Source organism: Rissa tridactyla, chromosome Z, assembly GCF_028500815.1.
Source record: "Rissa tridactyla isolate bRisTri1 chromosome Z, bRisTri1.patW.cur.20221130, whole genome shotgun sequence".
Classification (NCBI taxonomy): domain Eukaryota; kingdom Metazoa; phylum Chordata; class Aves; order Charadriiformes; family Laridae; genus Rissa; species Rissa tridactyla.
Genome location: NC_071497.1, coordinates 20,545,553 through 20,570,351, shown reverse-complemented (window position 1 = coordinate 20,570,351; position 24,799 = coordinate 20,545,553). Strand labels below are relative to the sequence as shown.

Genomic DNA, 24,799 nt, shown 5'->3' with positions numbered 1-24,799 from the left:
GGAAAAAAACTTTCTTTTCTGAAGAGACTGACTACACATGCAATTTTCGTTCCTGGACTTAAGCATTTCCATTGGCAGTTGAAATAGAGGAATGAAAATCCTGGACAAGTGTATTTGGTCAGAAGTTGAATATTTTATGAAACATGCCCAGATGACAGATTTCTCATTATTTTAAAATACATACTTTATATATGTTGTATTACAAAATGCCCTATTAGCCTTATCAACTGAATGCACTGAATATTGGGTTTTCCCTCCTAGGGCACTGCATCAAATAAATCATGTTACATACCAGTTGTTTGCCAGATGGCCATTTTAAAAGTAGTTTAACTACAGTTACGCAGAACCCAAATAACTTCCATGCATTCATAGTTCTGAAAAACTGTACAAAGAAACCGAGTTTTAGTTTTTCTGACAGCTTTCATTTGGATCTAGCCTATATCACAATCCTGGTGGCCTCAACACCTGAAGAAGATTATCTGTTTGCTGAATTTCTAAAACTCCAGGAAAGCAGATGACTTAAACATAAAACCCAGCAATTCTGCAACACTTCTGATCAATAAAGAAAATGAAAACCTAAACTGGAAGTGCCCATTAAAAGTATTATAGTTTGAGAAACTGATACATGTCCAGGCACTTGGGCTGCGCCTATAACTAACATTATGCTCAGATCTGACAAGAAAGATGCTGACTGAAAAACCATAAAAACAACAACTGTAACTACTGGCTCAGAATAACTAATGTATTAGCAAAAATTCAAATGCAAATCAAATTATGGGAGACATGATAATTTACAAACATCTAGAAGAAAAATGTACTATATAATAGGGACATACTTTCATGTTCAGCAACTAAATTACACATTCCTTTTCCTCTTTTTCCCTACTTAATTATCCAATAAGTATTCCAACACTTCCCTTTAACATCCTGCTCCATTGTTAACTTTCCATATCCTATCCTCTTTCTGTCCTAAATCTGGAGCAGTCTGTGCACTTCGTGACACGTAATTTCAGGAAGAACCAAGTAGTTTACTTTCTTATAAAGGGTCATACCTTGCATTTCAAAACCTTACATTGTCCTTCCTTCTATATATTAGATACGTTACAGAGAGTTTGCATCTTACCTAGATGCATATGTCTTAAAACTATAAGCAAGCATATAATAATGGGAATAAAGTAACAGAACAAAATTAAATTAACAAAAAAATAAATCTCTTTTTGTGAATGTCAGAAGAGCTTCCTGACAATGAGGTCTAAATGTCTGCAAAATCATCTACCAAAGGTACTGGTGGAAGGCCGATCTCTTGGAGGACAGAATCCAGACTGGAAAAACACTAGTGGATGTAGGAAACAATCTTCTACTGGCAGTTGGACAGTTGGATGACCTAATAGAATCTAGAGATGGAAAAGACCTATGATTCAGTTTTCCATTACTTTCCAAAGCATTTCACAGATGGTGAAAGTAGGACACGGTGGTTAAGTGACATGCTTACTGTCACATAGTAGGTTGGGGGCTATGAATGAAGCTGTGGAACCCAATACTATTCATTAAATCAAGCTGTTTCTTTACTAAAAAAAAAAAAAAAAGATAATTTGTATGATATACATCCCAAATAACACTGCCTATTTTCTTGCCTCCTCAGGATTTAAACGCAGCAACTGGTTTCAGAGGGGAGGCACGTAAACTTCAGCCACTCCTACACTAGAATGTCAAAGGTTTAATTTTTATATGACAATACTGCAGAATGCCCTTAACGTTGCAGAATCATGCATAATAATGGAGAAAGAATTACAGTTTGGAACATGAAGTCATGAATGGAGCTTCACTGAAATGCTTAGTATAAACGAATGAGGCCAAGAACCTCCTGTTAAGGCTTAAAACCCAAAAATTATAATGCACCTCCTTCACTTCTCTTAGATTTAAGGCAATACAAGCATTTTTGACTTATATAGTCTTCAGCAGCTCCCTGGTTTTCTAAGAGTAGCCATATAAGTCAAGTTATTGGAATAAATAGACCTTTCTATGGTGTCTATTAATGGTCAGCTTCAGACAAGAAAATAGAAAAAGGATATAGTGATGTCTTTACCAGCAGTTTTCTCAACTTTGAGATGCACATAGCTCAAGAACTCCTGACTCACAGAGAACCTTTGTATTGAGTATCTATTATGAAGTCTTCTTTCACCAATTACGTTAAGGGATGTTATAAGTGGTTGCCACCTCCAGCACCTCTGGGACCAGTCCAAGGATTCCTCCTGCCCTGCTGCTGGAGCCCAGCCCAGTGTGTCCAGAGACACAGAGGTCTCCATCCCAGGTCCACAGATGTGGCAGTTGCTTTCTCACTGGCAGGTTCAAGCAGTAGTGACGCTCAGCTATGCATCTAGCTGCCACAGACATGTAACACTTACAGGGCTCACACGTACAGCCAGCCAAGACCTCTTCCTCCGTTTGGTCAGGTCAGGATTGAAGCTCACTATTGAGAGCACAGAATGCCCCCTCCCAGCCCCTTCTAGATTAACAAGCACGTGCACGTTCACGGATACCTCAAATATCAGCACAGCATATCCCTCTGTCCACCTAATACCCCCATGCCTGGGTCCAGAGCCCTTTTATCCACCTCATGGACCTCCTACTTGCTGGCTGGCAGCAAGTCACTAGTGGGCAGACGCAGGCACTCAAATTCTTGTCTTACAGGTTCACTTCTCTTACAGGCACCCCACGCTGACAGGTCTCTCCCAAACACCAGCATGGGCCCTCTACCCACCTGGTACCCCTTCCCCGACCCACTGCTAGTCCCATTTGAAGTCTGCTAGTGAACTACATGTGACAGAGATACGTATTTGGGGTCAAACCACGCGGAAATACAGACACTCTGCCTGTCCCTGTTAGCAGCAGGCACCAGGCACATGGGCTGCGACCTGTGGTCCCAGTCCAGATGCTGCACCGAAAGCCTCACTTGCTTCACTTGCCCCACACTCACCCATAGCTGTGCCCAGGACACACGCTGTCCCTGTCTTCCCAGTTAGGACATGTGCTGCTCCTGCCCCTGTGGCTGGAGCCGAGACCCTCACCTGCTCCTGCTGCTGACACCACAGGCTCGCGTCACCCACACCCCTGGTCTGACTCTAGCTGTTGTCTCCATACCCAGTCATGATGGTCCCCCCAGTAGCTGGCACCTAGTCCTTACAGCACTCGCACAAAGAGTGAGATTACACAGAGAGTTAAGATTTATAAAAAGACAACAAGCTGTGGAGATCTGAACAGGGCTTGTTCAGATATGTGTACTGACTGGCACTGGTTGGGACTGGCCCCTCTGATACCCATTCCCACCTGTGCTCCCTAAACATTGTTTAGCAAATTTTGCATAGTCCACAGGTCCCCCCCCACTTACCCAAGTCCTCATGTTGATCTTGTTTCCACTTCTTATCGAAGTCCAGGCTGGACTTCCCCAAAGCAACACCAGTAGTTTCTTAATTGCTCGTTACTTAGTGACTGTAGACTTTTTGTCTTTGTCACTGTCTGTTATCCCTTTCCACCAGCTCTATTCCTCTCTGTGTTTTTGTTCACCCCCTCCCCTTTCACTTATTATCCTCTTAGCACTGAAAAGGTCCCCTACTCGAGGCTCATAATAAAGAATGCTCTCACCACCTTCCACGTGCCCTCACAGATTATAGCTGCTTTCTGAAATCATGTTGATATTTGGTATCATAACATCCTGTGCCTGTAAGTTTCCAAGACTAATGAGGTGTTATGTTCCAACATAATACAGGGAATACAAAAGTTAAGAGGGAACCAGATAAGTATGCTACTTTGTGAAGTCTCCTGTCCATCATAATCCCAGGTTAGGTAAATACAGACAAAGCCCCCCTACCAACCAACACATACACTCTCCTTCTCTCCGTGAAAATCCTCTCTGGCAAACATTTTAAACAACCCCCAAATACCTAAAAAAAAAGAAAGCAAGCCTTAAAAACAAGGTGTTGAAGTACTGACTGCCTCTTGAGGGATGACAAAAAAACAGCTGTTGGGATCAACAGACCCTTCTGCCCTGCATGCTGACCGTGTTTGCTCTTGTGGGAAAGGTACTACAAGAGCTACTGACTGAGATACGCTGCCAGTACTGATGGCACCAGTGCCCTAGCTGGCAAATGCTGGCATGCTGATGGCTAATGGACAGTAAGCAACAAGAAGAACAAATAATTTTCTTTTAATTACAGACTGCATGCCTATCTCAACTTCTGTCACGAAACCCTTTAAGAGACAGGGACGTGAGCAAGGGAAGACTCTGTGCAGGCTAACGTAGATGACACAAAGTACAACGATGTAGCTCTCTGTTCTGGTGCCTGAGCTGAGCCAACAACCGCCACAGGAGTAACCAAGATGAGACTTGGAAGAAGGTGGCGAAGGTGACATAGTGGCAGCAGCAGGACCATCTGATAAGTCTCAGAGCTAGGATTTGCGCAATTTTTCAACAATTTTCACAATGTGGAGACCGAGGCTCCTCCAGGCGTTCGCCACTCGGGCAGCTGCTCCGGCGGGGGGACATCAGGCAAACCAAGCCATCAGCCAGTTGGACCTCGTCACGGCTGCAGGCAGATGACTAGGCCTTGGCCTGAGATTAAGCTGAATAAACAGGATGTGAAAAACTACTGGACATGACATAAGAAAACTGCTGGATGTGACAGATAATGCGAGAAGCTGACAGAGTGGCTGGATTTTACAGATCATTAAGGGAAAGTTACGTGAAAAACAGACAAGCTCCATGGAAAGGTGGAGTACAGGGCAGCTTTTGGAGATGGGGTGGGTACATCTTGCAAGGCTGACAGTACCGAGGGAGCCGTACTGGCAATAGCACACGAAGCCAAGACCGCCTATGAAGTCACACCGAAATATGGAATTTGCGGAAAAAGTAACTAGGGGTGGGCAAAGCCTGGCCGGGGCTGGGAAAAGGGAGTGCTGGGGCCCAGGAAGGGATGTGTCAGCACACGGCTGTGGGGCAGCCATGCAGCTCCGAAGCCAGCCCACTGCCAGAGACAGCGAGCTCACCCCACTGCTTACAGAAACTGAGAACAGCAGTGTCTGTTTTTTTTTTTTTATTTTTTCTTTAAATGATCAACTTATTTAAATAAACCATAACTGCCTTACACAGAAAGGGGAGATCCCATTGAACAGAAGTATGTCAAGCACAAATGACATCTGAAAATACGATTTCATGCTGATATTGGTCATGGCTGCTGCGATACCACTTTATCCAAGTGATACTGAGGAAGATACAGTTTCTAGCTTAACGGGTATGGAAATGTAATTTATTGAACAGCCTTCAGAAGACAGGAAAGGCACAAAAAACCCTGTCGGATGAAGCTTTGACACATCTCAGAAATGCAAGATTATTCACATAAAATGTATTCCCAGCCATGCTGTCTAAGGCAGTTTTAGATGACTCAGAAGAAACAGTTTGCCAGTAGTGGCCTGTGGAAGCAATTTAGGAGTCCTCACACTATTAAAACCTACCCAATTTCAATTTTGTTTTGACTAGCATTTTCTGTTTATCTTTATCATGCAATTCATTAATTTTCTCATTGTTTTTTCACCTTTTCTTAGTCATATGTGTGTTAAGCCTTTCCTTATGAAATTGTTCCATATACACCATCTTTATAAGATGACTTTTGTCTTAAAATGGAGAAATTTCTGCAAAAAATAAGTAACAAAATCAGGGTGTACACAAGGAGGTAACAGAACACTCATACCAAAAATCAAATATTTCTGATGAAATCTCAACTGTAGTCTGTTAACCATTACTGCATTTACTTCTTTTAAAGTATTATCGTAATTTTTACCCTTGAACACGTGTAAAAGTTTCTTGCAAAGTTGCTTATATTTTTCCTCAGCTTTCAGTCTAATTTTGCTATTTTCTGTCATTTTTCTATGTTCCTTAGTAAGGAGAAAGGGATGGGGGGGGGGGGGGGAACCACCTCATTTCAGAACAGGTCTTCAGTTTCTCTTTTCTGTAATTTAATCACTGCATGGCTTTCTGTCACAACCAATTTGTTCCCCTAAGTCTGTAAAAGTTCAGTATTTTAGTCATTCAGAGCAAAAGTAGTCTTTGACTCTTAGTGCAAATTCTACCGTTGTGAAAGTACACAAATATGAGATCATGCACTTACAAGCAGAATATCTTCAAAGTAGTGAAATAAATCAGCCATGGTTCACCTGAAAGTTTATATGCTTTTCAAAAGAAACTCCATGATAAAAGTACAAGTTTGTTTCAGCTACGAAGGCCCGTTTTCAAGAAATGCAGTACTCTAATTGGTTATACCTAACTGATTATGAAGAAAAAGTGACACTTTTTTCCCCTGACAGTTTACCAATCTGTATCCTTGGTCAGTAACTGTGACCCAAATATATACATATATATATATACACACACAAATGAGAATTTCTACAGATGTATGTCTTATTAGTGGACCACCATTACAAACTAAACGGCACTCTGCCTATGTAAAAAAATTAAAATAAATACACCTCCCAAGTCATATCCCCCCAAGCCCCCTTTTTACCAGATGTGAAACCAAGACAAATTTGGTCTTGGTTTGGAATTAATAAACAGAATAGTAGGGCAGAAAATTTAAACTGGTAAGTAAAAATTTTGATATTGTGCAGTCAAGTGTGGCTTAAGCTTGTTAATAAGTTTATTAAGCAGATCAGCGCTACACCCGCTTTATTATAAAATCACTATGTAATTTTAGCAACAGACAAAATCAAGCACACTTTAGAGTAGCTGGCTGGCTTCCTACCAGTACTTATAAACTATTACCAAGTCACCCCTCAGCTTACTTTTGACTAAATAAATGTCCTGAACTTCATCTACCACAGAAGGAAAGTCTGTCCGTATGTAACCTCTGTAAGTCTTTCCTGCATTTGCTCTCATTTTTTAACCACAATTTTAAAAATAGGAATAACATAGGATGCATTATCTGTCTTGGAAATATCATACAGAAGAAAAAAACTCTCATTCTAGACAAAGAGCCCGTAGCCTTCCTTGCTTCTGGAAACTTAATCTTCCATTTGGCTTTACTTTTTTCCTCAATGGAATCCAGACAATCCAAGTCACTCTCATCTTTATCCATCACCTTTAAATTACATAAAATCCTTCCAGAGAGTTCTATTGATTTGTCTCAAATTTCCCTAACTGTAACCTGATGTTAGGTAAACTCAGAATTTGCTACTTGTGACTGCATCTTCTGCAGTAAAGCTTTTGATGCCTAAAGACTCAGACTTTTTTTTTTAATGATTTCCCGCTTTGTTGACGGTGACAAGTAATCCCAAAACCTCATTTATCTCCTCTGGCTGAATGACAACATGAGAATGCCCAAATGATGCAACCATACCATTTATTTTACTTGGTGCTAAGAAAATAGATTGAATAATCATTAAAATGTAGCACTACTTTGATACTAAAAATCTTGTTGCTAGCAGCCCCTAGAAATCTCCAGTCTTTGCACCCATGTACTTCTACTAAAAACACAGCACGATATGAAAGCATGGCAAGTAAAAACTAGATGTTTTTCATCAGGAATTCAATCCAGCAGTTCAGCATTTCAATTCTAAAAAGACCTGTCACTGCCTCCTGTTGCAGCAGGTTGCGAGCAGACACTTTACATAACGCTTCACATCCGTGGATGTGAAAGAGTTACGCGACAGTCACCAAGGGTACTGCTGAGGAGGGCTGAGGTTTTCAATCCACAGGTGAGAATCCAGTGAGGGCCAAACCCAGTCTCATTAGAGGTAGGTTGATTCACAGGGAAGTCTAAGATGGTGCTGTTAGGCCATCCCTGTTACAGGTCTGAATTTGACTGATGCCCAGAAAATTAAGAAGGTATATAGACTGTCCAGTCACATGTTCAGAACATTATTGCCCTTTTGCAAGTCAAGTAAGTATCCTGACATCTCCGTGCTAAAAGGTTTCCTCACTTTTTTTTTTATTTTTTTTATTTCCGTTAACAGTCATTTGGAAAAAAAGCTGCACCCACCAATCCCTGAAGCGTGAGCTCACCCCCTGGCCCATGCTGCTGTAATGGGGATTCTTTCTCGGGTTCCTTGGGTGAATCACGCTTAGGACTCATGGCAAAGGATGAGCTGGGCAACTTTAGCACTTCAGCTCCCCCAGTTTACAGAATCCCCCAATATTACACAGAGAAGGATCTTGCTATGCTTCCCAAGCCACACTCAGTTCATGCTAGATTTAATTAAAATGTAATCAAAAGCATTTATTTGTAATACTCGAAACACATGTACAAACATTTATAAACTGCTTAGGTAAAGAATCACACACAGAATTACAGCATGGTTCAGGCTGGAAGGGACCTTAAAGATCATCTAGTTCCAACCCCCCTGCCCTGGGCAGGGACACCTCCCACTAGACCAGGCTGCTCAAAGCCCCATCCAGCCTGGCCTTGAACACTTCCAGGGATGGGGCATCCACAACTTCCCTGGGCAGCCTGTTCCAGTGTCTCACCACCCTCACAGTAATGAATTTCTTCCTGATATCCAATCTAAATCTTTTGTCTTTCAGTTTGAAGCTGTTAAGAAATCATAGAATAGTTCGGGCTGGAAGGGACCTTAAATGTCATCTAGTTCCAACCCCCTTCCATGGGCAGGGACACCTCCCGCTAGACTAGGCTGCTCAAAGCCTCATCCAGCCTGGTCTCGAACACCTCCAGGGATGGGGCAGCCACAACTTCTCTGGGCAACCTGTTCCAGCGTCTCACCATCCTCAGAGGAAAGAATTTCTTCCTAATATCTAATCTAAATCTCCCCTCTTTCAGTTTAAAACCATTACCCCTTGTCCTATCACTCCTCTCCCTGTTAAAGAGTCCCTCCCCATCTCTCCCGTAGGCCCCCTTCAGGTACTGGTAGGCTGTTATAAGGTTGCCCCCACAGATCCTCCTCTCCTCCATGCTTCTGAAAGACAAGATATGCTTAACCTATCCACACTAGGTTAAAGATCCCTCTACCTTGCCCAGGTTGACTTGCTTGTCTTCTCGGCAAAGTGACACTCAGGATTTTCAACATTTGTGCATATTTACACCATAGCTTGCACCTTTCAGACAGAGCAAGCGAGGGAGTCTGTTTGGGAACTACTGTCATGGTTTCTTTGGTGATTCACTGGCACCTCACTGGCATAAACCTTTGTTTTTTAAATTACAATGGACACAAAATCTAAGTGGTGCAAACATGTAAAGCTTATAAAAATACACAGTAATCTACTGTGTGGTAACAGAGACCACAAAAGACAGTAATTAACCACTGTGAAGTGAATATGTCTGGGAAGATGGATGCTAGATTTATCCTATGCTAGATTAATCCTTTTAATCTAGTATAATGTAATATACTGACAAAGACAAGACTGTGTGTTGAGGCACAAGTGCACTCAAAACTAATATAAGCAAGACAATTAAATCAGCATATTACCAATGTATTCTTTTTTCTAAATGAAAATTACATGTCACATTACAATGGGGGAAGGAATATCTTTCCAATTAGCAATGCTCTGCATGTTGTGGAAACGTCTCACTATTAAACTGTTTTCATCTTATCAGTCTTACAAATATTTACTAAAATTGTTTGAATAAATACTATTTCAGAAGTTTGCACATTTTCAGGAATGACATCTTCTTCTAATAAATGACTTTAAGTAAACTTTTGCTAAGCTTACAGCCAATGTAGTAAATCTGATAAAAGTTCAAAGTGTGCGGATGTACAGATTTAGCTTTCCGTAGAAGTCAAGCTTTACTGTAAATACCTGTATCATAAAGAACAGAAAACTACAAGAAAGCAAAACCACAACAAAAAAGATTCCATGGATCTTTTTTTGTTCCACCAGTCTAGCCAACAAAGCTCTTCCCGGCAACCTGACTGGATGACTTGATTCTATATCATCACATACTGAAACCAGAGGTTTTATCCAGTAGAAATGAAGACATTTTCTCTCTAATTGCAGACAAATTAGGTGAATTATAATTTCAATACATTCCCCTGTATCATTAGGGTTTAAGATTATTATTATGTCCTACAGTAATTATAGTATTTTTCACTTATCAAATATGTAGATTCTGTATTACAAAGAGGAAGGAAAACATAAAAAGAAAGAGTTCTACAGTTGCTAATTTTCCTAAAGTACACACTAAAGAAAATCTCATGTATGTTTTCAATGACTTTGCATGTTTCATCGATTGCCTTACATTTTCAAAAGCTTTATAGAATATAATGTTGTTTTAACTTGTCTTTTATTTTAATATATGACTTCTCAAAATAAAAATTAATCTTCCTTGAAATCATTAATTTTCAGCCTTGTTGGATTAATAACAACTTGGGCAGGAATACTACAGAACAGATTAAGGAAAAATAGTAAAACTTAATTCTCATTTTAAAATAACAAAACCAAGTAAGTCACTAGAGGAAATTATCAGAATAGAACATCCCAAAAAAATAGAAAGCTGTACAACCATCTCACTTTAGATGAATATAAGGCCTTTGTTTTTGATGGGAATTAACTATTACTAACCTGTTAAAAGAGAGAGCTCCAAAATTACAGTTAATCATTGGGAATGCAAGAATGTATTTCAAGTGGAACTTGTCTAGCAATTGTTCTTTTGTAAACTACACTGGTGTCAGGTTTTTGCTGGCACCAATTTTAAACATTACTAAATGTCTACAGTATTGCTGTCTCAGTTTAGATCCAAGTGAAATTCAATGTCAACCTGTGAGTTTTCTTCTACTAAGTTTCACACTGCAAAATTTTATAGTTTTCTGGTTTTATTGTTCTCTGGAAAATAAAGTTATTAAAATATTAATCAAACAAAACTACACAATATTCCTATAAATATAGTTTTGTCCATATGGTTACCTTCCTCTAGCTAAATATCCTTACTCTGCTATGCTGTACAAGCTCTCTTAAAAACAGAGCACACAGCTAAGGCAAAAATTACTTATTCATGCAGTTTAATAACAAAACAAAATGAAAAAAACAACTCCCCAAATGAAGAGTTAACATGGCTAGTTTGTTTAAGCTGTTGTAAAATACCCAAACTTTATTTGGCAAGTATATGCTGCTCTTTTCTGCCACGTTTATAAACTAATTTAATATTTCAAGAGGTATGCAAGTCAAATGCCAGCAATTACATCAGCCTACTGAGATGAACACTGTGAACTTGGCATTTTATTTAGTCAATTAGATTAAATGAATTGTTTAATTTTGGAGGTTCCCATCTGATTCAGTAGCCACATTCAGGGAGCAACAATCACTTTTCATCATATGATACAAAAAAAAGTTAGCAAGTCTGTAATCTTGTGACAATTTCAGAAGTAGAAGGTATTACGGAAGTAAACTACAATTACAAGCATTCAAAAGAGAAGTTATAGAAAAGGAAAAAACAAGCTCACTGGATTATTCAGTACAGCAAGTATGATGATGCCAAAATTACTGTTACTTAAATATTCTTTTTTCTTCAATCATCTTTTAGTTCTGAATGTCAGTGTTCACTTGGACTGGTACAATCTGTAATTTCACTCTGTACTGGCAATTTGTTCCATGCTGCTTTTCTAATATTAAAATAACAACCACATGCAATTTCAGGGTTAACATATTTCCAAGCAGCCCTGTGTTGGCTGGAACCATCTTTGGTTTTGAATTACTATCCCCGGTATTCACAGCCGCTGCCAGTATCACTGGTTGCCAGATGAACTGTTTTTGTAAAAATTAAAGAAAAACAGCGTTGCTTGCCAGAAGGGGACGCTATGCACAACTAGCAAAAAGCCGCCTCTTTCCCATTTTAGCCCCTTCTCTCCCAGCAGGAGCTTGGGCCAGCAAGACTGCCACCAAAGCAGCCAGGAGAAGGATGTGCTATATTCTCACAATGTTCCCAGTGGAGACAGCGACTGACAAATATAATCCCCACCCACTAGGTTCTGGGTTGAAATAGATATAGAAATGAATAATGAAGACAGAAGAACCTGGAGAGAAAGAGGTAGAATACTCAGAGCCACACACACAGCCGCTTTGTCTGCTTCAAAAGGGCATAAAAGAGCTCAAAGATTAGACACAATGGAGAAAGAAAGAATTTCCTTTTTCCATTCCCTTTCCCAGTATGCACTACCTGCATGAAAGGTACTCGTCTCCAATCTTTTCTTAAAGCGCCATGGGGAAAAAAAAATAAATTACTTTTTGTTCTTTCCCAGAGATCTTGAAACTTGAGCAAGACAAACCTGCTATCTCATTTTCCCAGGGTGAGGGGTAAAGGTGGAAAGAAGAGACCTGGCAACAAAACATGAAAAATACAGCTTTTTTCAGTACCTACTGATTTCCAAATTGGCTGCTAGAAGCTCCTGAGCAAAATATTGTTATACAAAGTGCAAAAGAACTATCCAGGACAAATACATGAATTGTGTAAAGCTCCAACATCAGTAGTTTACCCTGTATCCTGGGAAAACCTATTCCAATCTATTCCAATATTTTTTTTACACCTTCTGTAGATGCTATGCCATATCTGATCATCGTTTACACTCTTCTTTATACTTTTACTAGGTTTTCAATTTTTTTTTTTTTTTTTTAATACACTAAGAAGACTTATGCAGTATATGGTAAAACAATTGATTTAAATAGGAACAGACTTTCTTCTGCCTGAAGACAACAAATAGCAATGTAGCATTTTCACAAAGGTATCTACGGTACTTCAAAAATCCATCTCCTCGCTGGTAATACCCAATTTTGATCCAGAGAAAATGAAAAACCATTGGAAATGTAATGCTCACAACCGCCACATGCTTTACTTTCCATTTATCACTATTGAATTTCTTCAGTTATTTTATTGCCCATTTAGTCAGTTTTGTAGTATTATTCTGCAGCGTCTCAGTGTTAGTATCTTCACCATTCTGAAACTTTGGATCATCAAGCGCTGTCATTCATTCTCTTTTTCTGAATCACTTCCAGCACTGCTCTCCACAGAACTCCACTATTAGCTTTCCAACACCACGAAAGCCAAACACCTATTCCTCTCTTCCACCTATTATGTTTAACTCTGGGACCAAAAGAAGAAAACTCATATCCATGAACAATTTTTTTTCTAAAAAAACAAACCAAACTAAACCATAAAAAACCACCAGAGGCTTTGGTGAAAGATGGACAACAGCTTTTTTGAAATTTAAAACAATATACAAACTCAACCAGCAACATCCAGTGTATGTACTTATTCCTTCAAAGAACTCAAACTTATTTGCAAGGCATGACTTTCATCTCCTAAAGGTACAATTATTCTGCCTCATCCTATTCATCCATGTGTTCACTAAATCCATTCTTTAATAAAAGTGCCAATGAGTCTGTCCAGCACTGAAGTCATATTTACATTAGTATTACATTCCCAGAACAGACTTTTTTTTGTAAGCAGGAGGCAACCATGGGGGAAATAATATTTTACAGACAAAAGCATCAATTGGAATAAGGAGTCAGAGCAGCTGCAGACACCATTCTGAATTAATTAGTTTCCAAGTGACTATAAAGATATTTACAGTAGGTCTCTAGTTCTTTTTTTTTCTTCACCCCCACCCCCTCAACCCTCCAATCAGAAGAAATAAGAATAAAACCTTTACTACAATATTCCAGAATAATTTCTTTTATAGCTAGGAAGAACAAACCACCTAATTTCTGTGGGAAATTTCTTCAGAAGAAAGAGTTCCAAAAGGAACAGTTAAGGATACTGAGAAGTGTTAATACTGATCTACCATAATAAGTATATTCATTATTTACGGGAGATACTCTTCTTAGCTTCTTCAGAACAAATCAAGTACAAGACCGGCTAGTATACAGCAAGAAATTAACTAGAACTGCCTCAGAGATCTCACAAGGACCATCTTATTTGGCAACTTCTAGTGCACCTCAGCATGGGATGGCCAAAATGCAAAGAAAAGGTATGCAGTGCTTACAGAAACAGTCTTTTCTATCTCAGATTCAGATGAATTATAGAGAAGGTTAACGAAGAGGCACAAGTTGGTGCACTAAAGTGAAATATAAGTTGGGATGTTGAAAGATGTCAACAAGAAAAATACTATCTATTTGGAATATGCATAAGTATTTTCAAAATGAGCACAGAAACATGCTGACACTTCTGTCACTATTTTGAAGGATAATAATAACAATTAGTGTTTTGGTTTGCTGTCACTGCTCAATTTTCAAATAAATTAAGGCATATGGGTTGCATTAATTTGTGTTTTGTACTACTGCAAAGGTTGCTTCTTTATTAAAATAAACAATAAGAATACTCATACAGAATTCAGAAAGGAGATGGAGTCTCATCTGCAAGCCATATTTTTTAAAAAGTGAAAATAGCTTATTTTGCATCCTTACAAAAAAATAAGATAGTAAAACTCTTATGCAAGACTCAAGAGGAAAAAGCTTCATCTGCAAGCCATATTTTTTAAATAGTTGACAATCTTTACTTAGAACCTACTTTAATATTTTCCTTAAGTTGTCTGAAATCCAACAAAAAGCTGCCTTTGTGATCTGTTTTCACTTTGTAACTAAGAATCTAGAGCATAAGAAAAAAAGCATATGATAACTGCTTCAATTGAAGTATCTTGTCAATAATGAAGTCTTGAAAATGAAACTGGTGATGTTTTTACTGACTTCTATATTTAAGAAATGCAGCCCATCTTTATTTATGCAATCCAAAGGAGTATTTGCTGTAAAAAAAAAATCATTACTTCTGTTATCATAATGAAATAAAACAGTAGGAATGGCTGTCAGCCATTTTCTCATTCCAAATTAAAATTGTACAGTACAAGATTTCCCCCCCCCCCAATTTTCTCTCAGTTTTCCTTACAATTCTAAGTATTCTTTAATGCTTGCTATCTAGGAAAAAAACGTATCACATTCTACAGCTTTCTTACACTGAGATTGTTAAGCTTGCTCAGTTAAGATATTTTGACCCCGGAACAGGAGCAAACAGGAGACTGACTTGGGGAAAGTTATATTAAATACGGGGTTTCTCATTTTAGCATAAACATGAATTCTCCCTCCCTCATTCTTATTGATAAGAATACCAAGGGTCAAGCCTCAGACCTCCTAAACACTGAGAAAGGCATCCAAACCGACAGTCATTCAGCTCACCACTTCTTCTTTGTTATAAATACATCAACAAAAAGAGAGCCAGGGAGAATCTCCAGTCCCTATTGGATGCAGGGGGGAAAGTTGCAACCAAGGACGAGGAGAAGGCTGAGATACTTAATGCCTTCTTTGCCTCCATCTTCAATAGTCAGACCAGCTATCCCCAGGGTGTTCAGCCTCCTGAGCTAGAAGATAAGGATGGAGAGCAGAACAACCCACCCATAACCCAGCAGGAAGTAGCCAATGATCTGCTTCTGCACCTAGACGTACATAAGTCTATGGGGCCGGATGGGATTCACCCAAGAGTACTCAGGGAGCTGGTGGGAGAGCTCACCAAGCCTCTCTCCCTCATTTATCAACAATCTTGGTCAACAGGGCAGGTGCCAGATGACTGGAGGGTGGCTAATGTGACGCCCATCTAGAAGAAGGGTCGGAAGGAGGAGTCAGGGAACTACAGGCCTGTCAGCCTGACCTCGATACCAGGAAAAATCATGGAGAGGATCATTTTGAGCGAGCTCTCACAGCAAGCGCAGGGCAGCCAAGGGATCAGGGCCAGCCAGCATGGGTTTAGGAAAGGGATGTCCTGCTTAACCAACCTGACCTCTTTCTACGACCATGTGACCCGCCTTCTGAATGCGGGGAAGGCTGTGGACGTTGTCTCTCTGGACTTTGGTAAGGCCTTTGACACTGCCCCCCATAGCATTCTGCTGGAGGAGCTGGCGAATCATGGCATAGACAAGTGTACTCTTTGCTGGGTTAAAGTCCAGCTGGATGGCTGTGCCCAGAGAGCTGTGATTAATGGGGTGAAATCCTCTTGGCAGCCCGTCACCAGTGGTGTCCCTCAGGGGACCAGTTTTGTTTAATATCTTTATCAATGATCTGGATGAGGGGACTGAGTGCACCCTCAGTAAGTTTGCAGATGACACCAAACTAGGTGGGAGTGTTGATCTGCTTGAGGGTAGGAAGGCTCTACAGAGGGACCTGGACAGGCTGGATCGATGGGCCAAGGCCAGTTGTATGAGGTTTAATAAGGCCAAGTGCTGGGTCCTGCATTTTGGTCACAACAACCCCAAGCAACGCTACAGGCTTGGGGAAGAGTGGCTGGAAAGCTGCCCAGCAGAAAAGGACCTGGGGGTGCTGGTGGACGGCCAGCTTAACATGAGCCAGCAGTGTGCCCAGGTGGCCAAGAAAGCCAACAGCATTCTGGCTTGTCTCAGGAATAGCGTGGCCAACAGGAGCAGGGAAGTGATCGTGCCTCTCTACTCGGCACTGGTGAGGCCTCACCTTGAGTGCTGCGTTCAGTTCTGGGCCCCTCTCTACAAGAGGGACATTGAAGTGCTGGAGCGGGTCCAGAGGAGAGCTACCAGGCTGGTGAGGGGTCTGGAGACCAGGTCATATGAGGAGAGGCTGAGGGAGCCGGGCATGTTTAGCTTGGAGGAGACCTCATTGCCCTCTACAACTACCTGAAAGGAGGTTGGAGAGAGGTGGATGTTGGCCTCTTCTCCCAGGTGAATAATGACAGGACCAGAGGAAATGGTCTGAAGTTGCGGCAGGGGAGGTTTAGATTAGATATTAGGAAGAATTACTTTACTGAAAGGTGGTCAGGCACTGGAACGGCCTGCCCAGGGAGGTGGTTGAGTCACCATCCCTAGATGTATTTAAGAAACGTCTAGATTTGGCACTTCAGGGCATGCTCTAGTGGCACAGATTGTAGGGTTTGGGGTTTTTTTGGTGTGTGTGTATGGTTGGACTCAATGATCTCAAAGGTCCTTTCCAACCATGAAGATTCTATGATTCTGTATACTTTAACTCCACCTAAGCTGTGAAGACCAAAACATTTGTGTTTTGATAAAAAAAGTTGCCATCATCCACTTCCAAGGATATGTGCATGTACATGTTGTCAGACAGGCGTAAGTGAAATTTCCATGAAGTAAATTCCATTTGGAAGCAACACCCTTTCTGTCTTGACTGGAGAGCAATTACATAGACCAGCATTTGCTCCAGGAATAAATATACTCCCTTACTTCTCTCTCGAAATGTAACATTGTCCTTATTCATTATTTCAATGTTAATGTAATTTTTTTTTTAATTTCAGAAACAGAAGGAGAGAAGTTGTTTCAAGTAAGAATTTGTTCAGTACCAGAAAGTCATAATACTTTTGAAACAAAATGCTCATAATTAGTGAGGAATTATCTCCTACAAGGGTATCACAGAAAAGGAATTTCATGGAACTTCATGATTAGAAAAAAGGAAGATGTATCACTGAGCACATCCAACCACCCATCATGATAGTCTTGATAGATGAGCTGGAGAGAGACCATATTGTAAAAGCGAAAGCAACAGAACTCTGACCTTGAAGTTACAGCAACCAACACTTTTTCCCTTCTAACCCAATGCCCAAGATTCATATAGAAAGGATGATAAAACACTATGCCACAACCAATTAAATACAGAAATACACAATGCTTTCGTCACCATCTCCAGTCACGAGACATTGACTGTCATGAAAATATCTTTGCCATTTTTGCATGGAAAATGTCCTTAGGGCCACCTGTTTACATCTTCTCTGAAACAAGCCTGTTTACTGGTAATACCAGTTTAATAATACAACCTAGAACAGAACAGAATAGCTGTAAGTTTATCAATTAAAACAGTATTAAACTCCACTGTCCAGACCAGCAGAGGTACAGTACTGCTTCACACAGCATATTCTCAAGCACTTGATCTAGCTGCCTATCTTCAATACTGTTTATTTCTTCCTGTGCTCTTCCACATGCTCTTTGGAAGGTAAATCTACAGTATAACACAGTTATTAATGTATATCAAAACCTAGGCATGCAACTCTACTGACTTATTCACAAAGCTATTTCTTAAGGCGGAAAAATAACAACTTACTGAATGAGATGGTTTTCACTCCTAACTAAAGCTAAAATATTTTATTCTTCATCTACAGTTTTACTGTTCCTAACTTTAAAATCCCTCTTACTTCTGATTGTGTAAGCATACTCCTGTAGGCTGGAAGAGACCTCAGATTTAGCACAATCTTCTGCCCAAAAAGCTCTGAACTGAGAAAGCTGTTCAAGGCCATTAAGTTTTGAACATCCCCAAGGACTGAGATCCCACACCCTCTCTTTGCTACCTGTTTCAGCATTTTGTCACCCCAATGGTAAAGTCCCCCCCACCTCCCCACACAGCAAGTCAGAATTCTCCAGGATGCAACTTATGCCCACTATCCTTCCACTGGACACCTCTGAAGAATGAACGGCTTCATCTTCCTAGGCCATCCTAGGTAGTTACAGACAGCAATAAGGTTTGCCCTTAGCCTTTTTTCATTAAGGGTGAACAAACACAGTTTTCTTACCTTGTAAATCACATGCTCCTGCCCCTAACCAGCTTGGTGGTCCTCTGCTGGACTTGCTCCAGTATGTCCATGACTTCCCTGTACTGGGAAGGCCAGAACTGGAAACAGCACTCCAGCTGCAGTCCCACCACAACCAAATAGATGTGAAAAGACCACTGTCCTGTACCTGCCAGCTACACTAATGTAGCCCACAATGCAGTTGATGTCCCTTTCCATAAGGGCACTTTCTTTGTCTTATGTTTCCACAAACGTCCTTTCTAGTGAACTAGTCCCCAGGCTGGACTGTTGCTTGGAGCTATTCCATCCCAGATACATGACTATGCATTTGCTTTTCTTGAACTGCATGTGGTTCCTCTCAGCTCATTTTTCTACCCTGTACAAATCCCTCTGAATAGCAGCGCTGCCCTCAGGCATATCATCCATGTCCCCCAGTTTGGTATCATCCATAAACCTATAGAGAATGCACCCCATATCATCATTTATGGCATTACTAACACACTAAACAGTACAGACCCCTAAGAGACACCACACGAAATCACAACCAGTTAGATGTCCTGCCACTGATGTTGTACCACCCTTTGAACCGGACAGACAGAAAGTTTTTCACACACACTTATTGCCCAGTTGTCCTCTTCATCTCTCTCCACAGGATCACAGAATAGTAGAGTTTGGAAGGGAACCTCTGGAGTACTCCTCCAGCTAGAGGTTGGATTTCCAGTCCACCTGCCTGCTCAAGCAAGTCAACTAGAAAACACTCCTTAGGACTAGGTCCAGACAGGTTTTGAGTATTTCCAAGGATATAGACTTCACAAATTCTCTGTGTAATCTGTTTAAGTGTTTAATCACTCTTACAGTGAAAAAGTGTCCTCTTAAGTTTAAATGGAGTTTCTTGCCTTTCAGTTTCTGCCATTGCCTCTTGTTCTATCAGTGGGCACCACTACTTCCATCAGGTATTTAATACATCAGGTATTTATACAAGACCCACACAAGCCTTCTCAAGGATGAACAGTCACAGCACTCTCACATGCTCCTTGATGTTCTAGTCCCACAGTCATCCTCAGGACCGTTCCAGGATGTCCTTATCTATCTTGTATTGGGGAGCCCAGAACTGGACCAAGCACTTCAGATGTGTTTCACGAGGTCTGAGTAAAGGGGAAGGATCACAACCTTCAGCCTACTGGCAACCCCTTTCCTAATGTAACCCAGGAGACTGATGGCCTTCTTTGCCATGAGGGTGTGTTGCTTACTCATAGTCAGCTAGTGTTCACCAGCGCACCAGGTCCTTTCCTGCAAAGTCCTTTCCAGACTGTCCACCCCCATCACAGATGGGTGCAAGGGTTTACGGCTATCCAGGTGCAGGACTTGACATTTACCTTTGCTAAACTTCAGAAGATTTCCTCTCTGTCTTCCCTGGTCTGGACTTTCCCACTGGTTTCAGGGACCTAGGATTCCTGAAGGCTGCTCTTACCAGTAAAGACTGCAATGAAGAATGATTGTCCTTTTTCATGGCCTTTATCGGGAATCTCCTGTCAACTCACCAGTGGGTTCACATTTTCCGTAGTCTTCCTGTGGCTGCTGATATTCCTGCAGAAGTCCTTTGTGTTGCCCTTCATGCCCATCACCCTATTTAACTAGAGGTGCACACCTGGACAGTGTCTCTACGTTACTCTCAGGCCTTCATCCCCTGTTTCCACCTTGCATGCTTCCCTTTTCACATTTGAGTTGGGTCACAATCTCTTTGTTCATCCTGCAGGCCTCCATCTGCCTTTGCTTGACTTCCTTTGTGTTTGAATAGTTCATTCTTGAGGTTAGAGGTGGTGATACCTGAAAAATCAACCTCTCCTGGACTCCATTCCAGGACTGTACCCTCATGGGATTCTTCCAAGCCGCTGCCTGAGAGCGCCACATTCTGCTCTCTGCAAGTCCAGGGTTTTGATCCTGCTTAGGTTTTTTGTTCCCTTCACTCAGGATCCTGAATTCCACAGTCTCAGGGTCACTGCCAGCGATGCGCTCCTGACCTTCATCTTGCTGACCAGTTCTTCCCTGTTTGTATATATCAGGTCCAGCAAAGCATTGTCCGTCACTGGCTCCTCAGTCACCTTTGTTAGAGAGTTGTCATCAGATTCCTCCTGGATTCCTTGACTGCTGTGGTTTTTATCGCTGCAGCAGATAGTGGGGCGATTCAAGTCAGGGGGAGGCTGTGGACATGAGGCTTCTTTTACTTGTCTGAAAAAGGTCTCACCTATGCTGCGGTGAGGGTGTGTGCAGCCACGGGGGAAAGCTGGTGGTGGGGAAAATGGGGCTGGGATGGGGGTCTTAAGCCAGTGCTGGTGGGCGACACTATGTGCAGCCCCACTACCCTTAACATGCCCAGTCTCGAAAGCTACACAGGAGCAGGAACAGTTAGTACTGGGATTGGAGGCTGCCCCAGGACATGCTTTTGCCTCTGCTCCTTTCCATTTTGGGTTTTTTCACCCTTCCTCTCTTGCCCTGGATTTCATTGTCCTCCTCCTGAAACCTCATCACTCATGATGTGGAAATTGGCCAGATGGGTAAGAACAGGTGTAGGGTGACCCTCCCACCTCCTTTTTGTCCTGCTGGCATCATGGTCTGTAGCATCACCGCCTCTGGTGCAGTAGACAGGGACAGGCATTCTCCACCTCCTTGGGGTGGGGTAGGTGGAGGTGTGAGGAGGTCTTTCTGCCCAGCTGAGGTGGTATGGAGGCTTCATTTGTCCCCTCTGAGGGGCTGGAGCAAGCCCCCAGAACTGGGCCAGATGGAGCCTCTGGTGTCCTGGGAAGCGGAGGGAGGCAAGGGCAGGAGGAGGCAGGCAGGGCCCTGATTGCAGATGGACAATGCTGTGGGTGCTGGTGGGGAGCACGGGGGAAATCAGACACTAATCAAGGCTGGACCTTGCTTGCAGATGGCCCTGAGAGGGCTGTGCTGCTGCAGTGCTTTGGCCTGGAATGCAGGGCATGAGCAGCCTTTGCATGGCGGGAGCTGTGTAACGTAGGGAAGTTGTGCTTTCCAGAGGGGGCAGGGTGCATGAAGTCATCTGGTAGGGGCTCTTCATCTTTGTATCAGTAATAGCGTGGCCAGCAGGACTAGAGAAGTCCCGCTGTACTCAGCACTGGTGAGGAAGGATGCATCTCAAGTACCGCATTCAGTTTTGGGCCAATCACTGCAAAAAAGACATTGAGGTGCTGGAGCACATTCAAAGAAGGACAATGAAGCCGGTGAGGGGTCTGGAGCGCAAGTCCTATGAGGAGTTGTTGAGGGAACTGCAGTTGTTTAGGCTGGAGAAAAGGAGGCTGAGGGAAGACCTTATCGCTCTCTACAACTACCTGAATGGAGGTTGTAGCAAGGTGGGGGTCAGTCTCTTCTCCCAAGTAACAAATAACAGGATGAGGAAATGGCTTCAAGTTGCGCCAGGGGAGGTTCAGATTGGACATTAGGAAAAGAAATTTCATCCTAAAGGGTTATCAAGCATTGGAACAGGCTGCCCAGGCAAGTGGTTGAGTCATCATCCCTGGAGATATTTAAGAGATGTAGATGTGGTGCTTAGGGACATGGTTTAGTGGTGGTTTTGGCAGTGTTAGGTTTATGGTTGGACCCAGTGATCTCAAGGGTCTTTTCCAGCCTAAATGATTCAATGATTCTATTATCTTTTTCTGATCAGGCAGTGTATAGCAGATACTCCCAATAATACGGCTCATATTGGTCTGTCTGGTAATGCTGACCCTTGTGCTCTTAACTGGCTCACTGTCAATCTCAAGGCACAATTCGACGAATGCTGCTGCTCTCTCCAATATGGTCAATTTTACCTTCTTTGTCTTCCTGGTCCTAGTTGGGCTACAAGGAAATTACAGGTGGTTGCATCACCGGCTTTGCTAAAGTCAAGGCATACAATATCTGCTGCTTCCTTCTTGTCCATGCAGACAGTCATCTCATCACAGAAGGTAATCAGGTCAGTCAGGCACAATTTACCATTGGAAAATCCATTCTGGCTATTCCCAGTCATCTTCCTGTCCTTGTTCCTGGAATTAGCTTCCAGAAAGACTTGCTCCATAACATTCCCAGAGATTAAGTTAAGACTGATCAGCCTCTATTTGCTCAGGTTTTTTTTTCAGTTATTGTGACTTTTCAATAACCGTGAAAGCAGCCTCATCATGACATTAGTCGGATCCTTCTGCACCTTAAGTACAAGGTACCTGGTCCCATGGACTTGTATATGTCCAAGTAACTTATTCCTTAATGGCATCATTTTCTGCTGTGGGTAACATTTCACTCCCACAGACTCTGCTTGTAGGCTCTGGAAAATGAGAAGCCAAAAGGCAGAACTGACCAGTAAAAAAGAGGGGAAAAACCCACTGAATACCTCACCCTTTTCCATATCATCTCACTGAGCTGTGGACACTTACTTTCCTTTAGCTTTACTTTTGCTCCCAGGGTACTTACAGAAGCCATTCCTGTAGACCTTCACATTCCTCACTAGTTGAAAATCCATCCGAGTTTTGTATTTTTTAACACTATCTGTGTGCATTCATTCAGGCAGTGTCTTTACATTCCTCCCAGACAGTATCCTGTTACTTCCACCTTTGCTGGACTTCCTTTTTGTGTTTGGGCTCAGGAACACACTGTTTATGTATGCTGTCTTCTTCTGCATTATGTTAGGCGCCCTTTACATTGTGTTTCCTATTTGGAAGAGCTTTCTACTTCAGTCCTAACAGAATTTGAGATATCCAATAAATGAATATTCAGAGTTGGTGTAACAGAAATAATCTGCCTTATTAGGGCATACATTACGTAGAAGAGCCACATAATGCCATTGGCAAAGTAGAATGTGCTGTTGAGAACACAAACGGTAAAATTCAGTGTTTCCTAAAAGTGCCTGTGTTCTTGCATGTGTATGCCTGAGTAATGCACACATGGATCTAACCGTCACTCAAAACAACCAAGTTTCCTGCATTATTGTAGAGAAATGCATCACGCATGGATAACAAGTCAGTCACTTGCCAAAGCAAGGATCTGCACCGCTCCACTGAAGGAGGGCTGAATGACTTTGAGTTCAAATCCCTTCTTCCTTCCCTGAAATGGTCTTTAAGTGGCATCTGGGCCATACCACTGTCAAAGCTGGACCACACCTGCCTCTGCCTTCTGTTGGGAAGCATCAAAGACCCTCCCTAAAGTGATTACACTAGAGTTTAAGAGCTTCCCATTACTCTTTCAAAAACCTTTAAAGGTTAAAAGATTCTATAACATTGATATGAAAGTCTGCTATCTATTATGAAAGAAAATGCCCAAGACTGTTGTTGGAAGTATAGGCTAGGAGAAAGAAAACGCAAAACTGCAAAAAAGTGCATTAGTCCTTACTCTTAAGACAGCTCTACAGTGAAATGTTAACTGAAACCAAAGCTAAAGAAGATGAAAGCATTAGCCAAAACCCAAACCATTGCTGTTGCCCTTTCTCATACATATGACTGTTACTTTCATGAAATCGGATGATTCTTGTTCCAAGGTCAAAGACTGTGAAAACATCCTTTAGACTGAAGCTCTACCTTTACAAAATAATTTGGCTTTAAAAAGCTTGACAGTAATACTGGAGTTCATACTTAACTCTGTTTCTGTTCTTATCTTGCTAAAATACAAAGTTGAGAGAAAATAATATAAAGTATTATTTTTTCCTGTATCTCTTGTACTGAACTCATTATCCTGCGATAAATATTCTGTTTTAAGTGCATTAAAACAAAAACATTATATTGATTTATCTGTTTCTCCAGTGATAATTTTCAGGATAGAGAATGTATCTTTCCAAGTCACTTAACAATGGTTGTAACCAACCGCTGCTCATTCCCAACAACTGGAAGACATTTTCCCTTCAAGCACTGCACATAGCCTTTCTTCCATATCTCATTAATGGGCACCCTCCAAACATGACATTACTACAGCAGCAATTGCCATAATACCAAGGTTTTTGTTGTAAGATAAAGGCCAAATCTACTCCTAAATACACAGTAAAGCAACCGCATAAAGTTGTGTTAAGACCTAATTTCAGCCAAGAAATTGAAACAATTCAAGATAAGCTACACATTGCTAAGAAATCACTAGACAATCACTTATTTTTGTGTAAAGAAACTTTTAAAAAATGTATAATTAATCCACTTCAACAGTACCATCAAGCCTGATAAACAAGTAAAAAAATTCCTCTAAGTATACACAATTTTGTATTTTAAAAAACTAGTATCATAGTAGATGGACTAGAAAGGATCATACTGTTCTTTTTT

At 41.4% G+C, this 24,799-nt stretch overlaps 1 protein-coding gene across 2 annotated transcripts in view; it reads right to left on the bottom strand.

Annotated features, from left to right (window-relative positions):
• SRFBP1 (serum response factor binding protein 1) overlaps window positions 1-24,799 on the bottom strand; it is an 81,908-nt gene that overhangs the window by 23,921 nt on the left and 33,188 nt on the right. The window contains exon 4 of one of the 2 annotated variants that reach the window (XM_054184813.1): window positions 293-382. The exons of the other annotated variant lie outside the window; for it this stretch is intronic. Coding sequence (XP_054040788.1) covers window positions 293-382 — 90 coding nt within the window. The remainder of the gene's footprint in view (window positions 1-292; window positions 383-24,799) is intronic. 2 annotated transcript variants of the gene reach the window in all.